At 38.9% G+C, this 10,357-nt stretch overlaps 1 protein-coding gene across 1 annotated transcript in view; it reads right to left on the bottom strand.

Moving 5' to 3' along the window:
- Positions 1-8,599, bottom strand: part of GABRG1 (gamma-aminobutyric acid (GABA) A receptor, gamma 1) — a 46,750-nt gene extending 38,151 nt beyond the window's left edge. Inside the window, exons 1-3 of the mRNA XM_009885010.1 lie at positions 8,419-8,599; positions 8,155-8,355; positions 7,120-7,133 (exon numbers count right to left, since the gene is read on the bottom strand). Coding sequence (XP_009883312.1) covers positions 7,120-7,133; positions 8,155-8,355; positions 8,419-8,599 — 396 coding nt within the window. The remainder of the gene's footprint in view (positions 1-7,119; positions 7,134-8,154; positions 8,356-8,418) is intronic.
- Positions 8,600-10,357: the final 1,758 nt, after the last annotated feature.

Below are 10,357 nucleotides of genomic sequence, written 5' to 3' on the forward strand. Positions count from 1 at the left end.
CACGGTACTAGTATTTCTAAGCGATGCTTAATCATGGTCATAGGTACATCTTGGTGTCAAAGAACATTAGCAGAATCTCCTTCCTAGTAGGCTCCGTTCTAGCTATGATATAAAAAAATAAGACTTGCATACTTATTCAACTCTGTTCAAAATTTAGGAAAGCAAACAAATGTTACATCCAGGTACTATGACTAAACATTCACAGAAGCTGCAGTCACGTGTCAATTATGGATCTGCATGTATACATCACAGAGTTAAAATGCTGTACCATTCCTTTCAGTCAAGAAGATCATTGGTTAGCTCCCTATTTTATCCAGATTAAACAAATGAACAAGGAAAACACACATTCATTTATTGCCTATCTTTTAATGAGATAAGCAGCAATATAAAGTTAATCACTAAGTCATCAGAAAAAAATCGCAATGCCTTGGTTGTATCTGCAGATTCACTCAGAGGTTAAAGAACGCCTGGAAGTAGTTTTCTTTCCATTTGAATCAAATGAGTGTGGACTTAAGTGTTCCTCCAGTCCTAAAGTTTGCAATCTATATTACTCATCCAGCTTATTTCAGGGAACTGCTATGGGCTTCAAGTCAAGCAAAGTGCATCAGACTGATAGCAGTAACTCTGACAGTCACATAACGTCTCTTCACAAATGGACACTGGCTAGCAATTGTTACAGAACGTATGCAATCCATATAAATCAGTTCCAATGTTAACATAAGCACAGATATTCCAGTAAAAGAACAGAATTAAATTACTGTCCTTGTACCAATTTGTAGTGTACACCAAAACTAAAAATGTTACTGCTATATTATTAGCAAGGGATTTAAGTGCTTCTAAATTACACAGACATGTGCTGCCGTCAAAACTAAGGGTGGAATTTTTCAGTAAATTTGCTACAAGAATGAAGACCACCAGCATGTTCCATGTGGAGACAACACTACACCTTCAGGGGGAAAGGACAGAAAAAGTCAGGAAAGGACAGAGATCGAGTAGGCATGCCTGGCTTTTCTTGCGCTCCTTTGTGGGAAGGCACCAAAACAGTCTGTACTCGAAAGATCTTGCATTACCGCTCAGATAACACTAGCAAGTCTCACTGAAAATCAAAACTATCATGGCTGTGGAAACTGTCGGTGGTTTCGGCACGCCTGCTAAATTTGGGAAGTGCAACAGGGAGCTCACCACAGCTCAGGAGGCTTCCAGAGGATGAACAAAAGGCACTGCTCCGATACCAGGACTTTCATACCTAGCTTGCTGCAAACAAGTCACAAGAGCCTATTATAGCTGAAAGTAATACTCAATCTAAATACAAGGTTCACTGACAGCTTTCCCTGTAACGGTCTGAAAAGCGCTTTCATTCTTTCAAATTGAAATGCACCATAAAATACTTAATCTTTACTGCACTACATAGACATTATAGAAATGTCAGATATTAAATATTTAACATTTCCCATTAGCAGGATCCCACTAATGGAAGCACTATAAGAAGTAGGAAGCTAAGTTTTGTAAATGCACGCTCTTTTTCCCTCAAAGCTACCTATTGCCATCTCTTTCATGTGTCGTTACCACGCAATTTTTTTTATATATACTTTTGGTCTTCTTGCATTTTATGTCATCTAATTAGATAAATTAGCTTATGGTTGCCAATAGGGCAGAGACAATCCCAGCCTTTCCCCAAGGGCATTAAGATGATGAGGAGTAAAACTTAATTTATAAGCAGCTCTCTAAGGAAAGAGACATGCCTGCTACAAAACTGACCTCTTCTTCCTCCTTTTGTCCTCCATCCCACAAACAGCAGAAGTACAGCAGAACCACCAGAGCACTGTACAGACCCAGGGCACATGACTCTTAGGATCAGCCAATTATTTACAGAGAATTTGAAGTGAGGATGACACAATTTTGTCCCATTTTAATGTTCTTTACACTTCATTATTAAAAACAGCATAGATTTAGATAAAATGAAAAGTACAAGAGGTCACGCCAAAGGCCCACACCCACCTAAACCCAAGAGGAGTTACAGCCATGATACCTCCACTCTTAGTAGCTTGAATATCTTGACATTTTGAAGACGACCTAATTTTTTTTTATAGATTCGTAGGACAACTGGGTGGGAAGGGAGGTCTCTAGTCCACCCTCCTGCTCAAAGCAGGGCCAGCTTTGAGGTCAGACCAGGCTGTTCAGGGCTTGATCAGATCAGGTCTTGCAAACCTCCAAGGATGGAAACTGCACAACCTCTCTAAGCAACCTGCTCTCTGCTTCTCTCTTTCCCACTATTTAGTATGTTTATATAAACTTGGAATTAACAAGAAAATAAATACAAATGCAAATACATGTCAGATTTTTACTTGCCTGCTTGCTTGATTGGAGGACCTCTGGTCCTCCAATTTTAAAACTCTGAGCTACAAATACATACACAGATGAGGACACTGATAGCTTACGGAAAGTTATTAATAATGCAATACCAGGGGGAGAGGGAAAATTCCATCCCAACATCAGACAGCTTTTCCAGTCACTGCCAAGTAAATCTGTTTAAGGAGGCACTTTTATTAGAAACAAAATTTTACTCAGTATCTGACAAGAGTCTTGACTTAAAATGCGCATTTCCTACCATTTACATGGAACTACCTCATTTTACCTAGAAACTATTATACATGAAAAAAGTGCCAGCTGTTAGAAAAGAAATACTAGGCAGCCTTACCAGTACACTAGGATAACAACAGCTTGTGGCTTACTAATCCATCAGCTAAACCAGCAAAGGAATCAACAAAAATCAGGAATTAATATAACCAAGTGTGGAGGAACTGGACTATTGCTGTTCCACACAGTGAAAGCAGCTATTTTCACGCTCTCTGTTCCTATCTTACTGGCCTTTTCAGAGATGATTGACTGTGATTAATCCATCTCACTACCAGAATACCATCTTCTTAACTCTTCTTTAAAATGTGCCCGAGACCATTGAGCATGCAATAATGACTATAACATCTCTGCAGTGCTGAAGGCACCCGGTTCTACACTTTTGATTCCTAAGCTGTAGCCACTGATGTGCAGCCACAGGACTCAGATAAAACAGGAATGATGCTGGCTGGAAAGAAGAAGTGACCAGATTCTATAGAAAGTCTTCTGTATTCCCTCCAGTGAAGTAGAGCACACATCTGCCAACTTGAATTCTTAATCCAGAGGTTTTGGAAGGAGTGACATAAAGCAGCTAGCTCCGCAACAGAGCACCTGAACACACGAAGGCAACAGGACAGACACTGTGTACATATTCATTTCTATGAATCTGAATTACTCACCTTTGTCATACTAAATAGATTTGCCCCACTCTGTTTCAAAGGTAGAAATCCCTTCAGAATCACAAAGTTGGCAGGACCACTTGAGGTGGCGTTGCCAGGCTGTAGCTGAGGCTGCTAGACCATGTTCTTGAAAGAAAAATTTGTTTTGGAAAATAAGACAGTTCAAAACTGTTGACCTTTTCCCAAGTTTCTGTATGTCTTACTTTGCAAAGTCCAGCTTTTTCCCCAGGGTTTGGAACGGGGTAGAAGGAAAGACAGAAGACAGCAAACTTCATTCCAAAACAGAAAAAAAAAAAAAAGTGTTGAAAATCAAGTATGCCAGTCAAATATTTAGCAATGATTAACTTGGGCTGAGCACCTTTTTACACCTTTGCAGCTAAAATAAATCTAACAAGCCCATGAAGATTAATGTCAATTAACTCCACCCTCACTTTAACTGTAGCACTTTCCTCTCTCTCTCACAACCCCAAGAAGAAAGGCAAACTTAATTAAAGAGGAATTCTTTTCCTTTCCAAGTTCATCTAAAGGTCACTTCACTATACACATAACATAATACTTGATCCTCTCTCCATTTACTGTAAAATATATTTTTTCATTGAAGTTCACTCAGTAGGTCTTTTTGAGAATGTCTGTAGAGACAATGTTTTAGAACAAAATATGACATCAGACATAAAAAACATTTCTGTTCCATGGCACAACGCTATTTTACATCTGTTACTGCGGTTGTTAATCCTAATTTTAATGAGTTTATAAATAAGAAAGAGACCTAACTTCTTAACACGCTTGTTGTTATAACACTTCCGCTAGCCTCATAAACTCAACAGTAAACTGCATGTATACAGTTAACAGTAATTAGGCAAAAAGTGCCCTAATTATGCTCTCTGTCCTTCAACTAATTGGAGACATTACCATGACTAATAAATCCCTGAGCATAAGTGACTAATGACTAAATAAGTCTTTCCAACATCAGGCAACATGCTCATCTTCAAATATTAATATCATAGGTCTTTGTTCTCCTTTAAATATAAGAAAAACCAATCAGATGAGCTTTAGGTTGCAATTAACATCTGTCAGGTTATGTAATGAACCAGAAAAAAATGGACACAGTGAGAGTGCTCCTACTGCTGTTTGCACCATGCGTATCAAAGTATTACACGTAGAACTACACATACAGCATAGGTGGGAGCATTTAAACACAGCCAGGGATTAATTTAGTTGTCTGTTCCCAGGCTCCTATTCTGACCAGGCACACCTGAGGGTACCCAGTCCTCCAGGTGGGGTTGATTCATAGGGAACCTGTAGACTTCTGGAGAAGCGGTAAGAGACTGGGCTGGGAAACTTTGTTATCTTCACCGACATCTCATGCCTGTGCACAAGCAACTCAGTCAAGCCCTCAGTGACGGTGAGGTTTAAACACCACTGCACAGTAGCTCTGTCTATTTGGAGATACGGTGTTGCTTCCATACAAGGAATGCTCTGATGATAATTTAATAAATAAACAAGTAATTGAGAAGGACAGTCAGTATTTCACATAATTTCTATACAGAAAGAGCTGAAAGGAACATAACATTTTCATTTTTGCCTTACACAAGCCAATGAAAACCATGAGACTAGTTGTGTTAGTTCATTTAGCTGAGGATCTTCTCCAACAGCAGCCAAAAGCGGTTGCCTCGGGACTTTTACCAATACAGGGGTGGTCACAGTGACACTTCTCTAAATCATGAAACGTGCCTTAAGACAACTGTTATTCACTGTTCATGCTTTCCGGTATATTACATTTATGTCCTTTGTCTAGGTATAATACAATTTAATTTTTGTTTTCCAGTACTTAAAAAGAAATTACTGGTTTTTCTCAACTTTCAGACAAAATGGTAATGTTTCCCAAATTGTAAACATGGGAGAATACTTTGTTAGCAACAATACAACTTCAGAGGATTGTCAAAATACTGCATTTAACCAGACAATGCTTCATAAGAAGTCAGTCAAGACAGACAAGGTTTCCAGGGAAGGTTTCCAATCTGTAAGACATCTAACCAGACCCTACCTTACTGCAGAGCACCAAAGACAATATGCTCGTATGTGGTAAAAGAGCATGTTTCATGGTCTCATCAACAAGAGTTCAGAGGTCATGTGACCTAGCCAAATCCCATACACGAGAAAAGACCTAGAGCATTGCTGAAAAACAAAACATGGTCACTGACACCCCCACGTCCAGAGGGGGTGATTTTTGCAGATACTGATGATGATTCTAATTCAGAAGCTAAAAAAGTAAGTACTTAAGCACATGTCACGTGCAGGACCAGGTATAGAAGAAAATCTGAACTCTAGAAGGATGATAGTGAGGGTTTCTGTCTCAGTGCCTGAGACAGAAGAAACTTCCTTACAGAGCATGAAAAATGCAGCTTCAACATGGTAGGAATCAGCAATTACTCTTATCTCAGCAATTTAAAATATATATTTACATATTTCCTTGGATCTCCCTAAGATAAAACAAGGGCCTCAGACAGACTTGTAGTATCTTTCAGAAGCTGAAAAAAGGCTGGAACTCCTGCACGTATACAAATATTACTTCTTTTCAGTAGCAGCAATAGCAGCAGGACCACATCATCATGACTGCTAGAATAGGACACAATTACATTTTTCTTCAAAAGATTTTCTTGAAAGCTTTCTTCCACTGCTAGCTGTCAGGGCTGCACGGTTTAAACATCTCTCGAGATTTATTTTCCAAACTTGATGGCTGACTTCATACTCATCAATTCTATTACACTTGTGCAGAAGTGAACTCCCTTTTGCATTTCATCATCAGCTTCTTCACTGATATGCTTTATTCATCACAGAAAATTTCTGGAAGATAAGCGTAACTGCAAGCAAAGAAACACAGCTACTGAAAATACGTCTCCAGAAAGCATTACTTGCTCTTCTTAATCCTGTGGGATTAAGTCACTGATGTTGTATTCCTTCATCTTCAACCTTCCTAAACTGGTTTAGTTGCTCTCTTGACAAAAAATCTCTTCCCCCCCCCCCCCCCATTCCATTTCAGATGCTTTTATCAATCTATTTCCCCCTCCTTCTGGCTTGCCAGACTCTGGCATATTCTTTTGTCTGTCAAAATGTATTTCTCTCTCCCACTGAAAAATGTTTTACTTACTCCCTACATCTTTTTTTCCAGTATACCTACCACAGACTGTTAGATGGATTCTTCTTCTGGATGCACATACTGTCTTGTGCTCTTCGCCATCTCTAATCTCATAATTTGTCTGCCTATTTATAATTTCCTGCCCTGTTTCCTCTTTTCCCTCTCCTTCCTAAGTTTTTACAAAAGGGATGAATCTGGACATTAAGTCAGCTGTAAAATTATCAGGGAAAAGTGTGGAAAAAATATTAGAAATTCTTATACAGAAAGAAACATTAGATTTTTAGGACAAGCTACATAAAGAAGTTCAATTAGTATTAAATAAGTAAAGCTTTGATTAAAAAAAAAAAAAAAGAAAAAAGAAAAAAGAACAATCACAGCACTAACAGAATAAAAGCAGGTACCTCTGCTGTTCATTCCCTGTAATGAAAAGTGTTGCCTACATATTTGAGTGTTTAGACTATCCAACTTGTGGTATCTTAATACATATCACAAGCGTCAGGTGATCAAGCTCTTTTGAGTCATTACAGCTTTGAAGTACATCTCTGAAAGATATGAAACATTTTCTCCCACACACAATAACTTCAGTACAATTAATTCTAGTCCCAGCAAGACCTTCACTTAAAAACATTATCACATTTCTTATAAAATGATCTTCAACACCTCTGTGATACTAATATAACAAAAACTTACCCGAACAGAAATTACTGAACAATACAGACAGATTTAACTCTGAACACTTAATAAAGGCACAACCTGACTGCAAAGAACATTTATAGAAATCTGAATTTTTAGTGTTAAGAACAACAGGTATTATTAAAGATGTATTCCAGAAAAACAATTTTGTTCTGAGGTCCATACAATTTGCTCTCCTCCAAGTCAACTTTCAGATAATGCTACATATTATTTGAAAAGACACAGGTTAAATTTGTTATTAATTCCAATGGCTTTTAAAGATCTCACAAAAATAATCAGCTGGACTTACAGCATCACAGATATTCTTTATCCATCACTCCTCTCATATAATACAGAGTTAATCTTTTCTCCTTGAAAGTTCATCCAAATATTGATATGCTCAGACCAGTATAACTGCTGCCTCTACTCCTATCAGGTTGCAGCCCAGAAATCAATTGAAAATTTTCCTCACATCTGTCTAGCCAAGTAGAGGTAATTCTCTATGCCAGTTCAGAGCTGCTGGATTCTCAGACATATTCGACTTGATTAGTATAGTGATATTTTATCAAATAGAAGATTTGACCATCTTAGTAAAAATAGCTCTTTACCTCCATATGTGGTCACAAAAATATTCTTCCCAATTTTGTAGACCTGATGGAGACAACTACCTGTTCCTGCACCCCTCTCTTCTATGCTATACAATAGAGAGCAAGAACCTTGCATGAGTAAGATAGCAAACCATACCCCCCCAAAAAAAAAGAAAACAGAAAAAAAGAAAAGAAACCCCAAGTTGATTCCGACCATTTTCCACAGAATCATGCAATTTAGAAGGGATCTTTGGAAGTGGACTTCTACTCAAAGGAGGGACACCACTGAATTCAGACCAGGATGCTTAGAGCTTAGTCCAAACAGGTCTTTGAACACTCCATGGACAGAGATCCCACAACCTCACTGTTCCACTGTTTAATTATGCTCACAGTGAACTTTTTTTCTTTATACCTAGTTGGGATTTCCCCTGTTGCAATTCATCACCATTGTTCCTCATCCTCTTACCATGCACCACTGTGAAGAGCCTATCTCTGTCTTCTTGATCACCTCCCCATAAGTGCTGGGGGCTGCCATTGGGTCCCCCCAAAGTCATCTCATCTCCAGGCTGAATAACCATCTCTTCACAGGGCAAGTGCTCCTGCCTGACCAGCTTGGTGGCCCTCTGCTGAGCTCCGTCCAACTCAAACCCAAAACTGGATGCAGTACCTAGATGCAGTTTAACAAGTGCAGAGTACTTGTTAAGTGAGGGAGATGATCACTTCACTCAACCTCCTGAGAGTGCACCTGGCCACGCAGCCCAGGAGGCTGGTGGCCCTCTTTGCTGCCCAGGCGCCATGCTGTCTACCAGGAACTCCAGGTCCTTTTTGGCAGAACTGCTCCCCAGCCAGCTAGTCCCCAGTCTGTCCTGCTGAGGGGGCCTTTCCACCCAGGTCCAGCACTTAGCATTCATCCTTGATGAGTTTCATAACGTTCTTATCAACCCATTGCCCCAGCCTCTCCAGCTCCCTCTGAAGAGTGGCCCTGCCCACAAACATATGAAATTGGCAAAAAAAATCTTTCAACGTGGAAAAAAATAAACTATCTTCAGGAAAGGCTATGCTAATATCATTATTCTTGATGTTCTAAGCAGTTCTTGTTCCACCCCAGAGAAGCAAGGACACACTTCTCCCTTCTCTTTCCTCACATCAATTATTCCATGCTCTGATTACAAACTTGCCAGTTGTGTCGTGTGTTTTGTTTTGGCTTAGAAAAGCTGGGTATCTTATTGATCATAACATCCCGATTCAGCAGTGTAAGTAAACGTCTTCCTCTGTTCTGAGAAAATCATTACCACAATATCTTAAAGCAGTTCTTTGCCTAGGAAAGTACTTGAAAGTATCCATTATCTTCAGTAAGTAGGTCTTTCCTTTCTTCTAGCACAAACATTGCTAATGCAACCTGAAAAATTAGTAGAGGTCCTTATGCCAGCTATATTTTAATCTATGAGATCAAGAGCATTTTGTCATTGTAAAATTTTCAACCAAATATATATTCATCTTCCTCTATGTGACGGATGTCTTTTAAGGAGACCCTTTCAGCCACTGCATGCAACAAAACCTAAAATTTATCAGGAAGATAAGGTAGGCCTTAGGACAATCTGTACTGCCTTGACTGAAACTGAAGTTTAAACCTACTAAAATTCTTTGGGAGATTTATTTCAGATGGATTTGAATGAAACCTAGAAATGTAAATTGGTAAGACTTTGTGGGTTTTGGCCAGATCATGCAATCAAATAATTAAAATGTGAGGAGCTGTATACCACTGTTCATCCAGACCAAAAAGAGGGGAATAAATGAAGATTCAGAGAACAGAAGATAAAAGGGTCACGATAGCAAATTATAGAGCCTAGGAAGATATAACTGAAAAGGGACAAATGGTATTAAATAAAGGATAAAAAATCCCCAGACTGCTAAGGAAGGACATGATGATGAAAATGCCTCTCCTCTCTAGTTATCTGACACGTGTACTAACCACAGCAGTATCAGATCTCCTGGGAGTTTCAGAGTAGGATCGTCACACAAAGACAGATGCATATAAATCCACGTGCCACGTGTCAGCAGCCCATTCAAGAGACTGCAGATCCCTATCTACACTTGACTGATGAAAGGTTAATTGTCATCAAATTCAGAATGAACTGATAGATTGGTGATAGGTTAAGTGCTTTGATCCAAGAAACACTTTCCATAGTGGAACTAGACTTGAAGCAAACCTAACATAAATGAATGCTGAGAACCATAACCTCAATAAAAAGGAGTTACTCTAATTAAATGCCATCCCACAGTCACTATAGCTTTCATCAAATTGTAAAGTCAACTTTGTTAGATTTCTACTTTAAAACGTCACCAGCATCTCAAGAAATACATAAAATTAGTTCTCCTTTACAGGCATTTTCAGTCATTTATGTTGCTGGTATTTCAACATATTCATGTGAACAATTGTTCTAGCACAATTCATTGCATATTTCCTGCAAAATCTTCAGGTAACGAGGAATCTACTACATCACTTCACAAAAACAAGCTTATTTGAAGCACTTCCAAATTCTGGTAGACATGTGAGCAAGTATCAGACTTCTGCCACAGAAGGCAAAGAAATATGTATAGACTGATGTAGCAACAGAATCAGAGACTTGCACTGAACTACGTACCTTAATTGTGGCATATAGGTGAAT

Source organism: Charadrius vociferus, unplaced genomic scaffold (assembly GCF_000708025.1).
Source record: "Charadrius vociferus isolate BGI_N301 unplaced genomic scaffold, ASM70802v2 scaffold134, whole genome shotgun sequence".
Classification (NCBI taxonomy): domain Eukaryota; kingdom Metazoa; phylum Chordata; class Aves; order Charadriiformes; family Charadriidae; genus Charadrius; species Charadrius vociferus.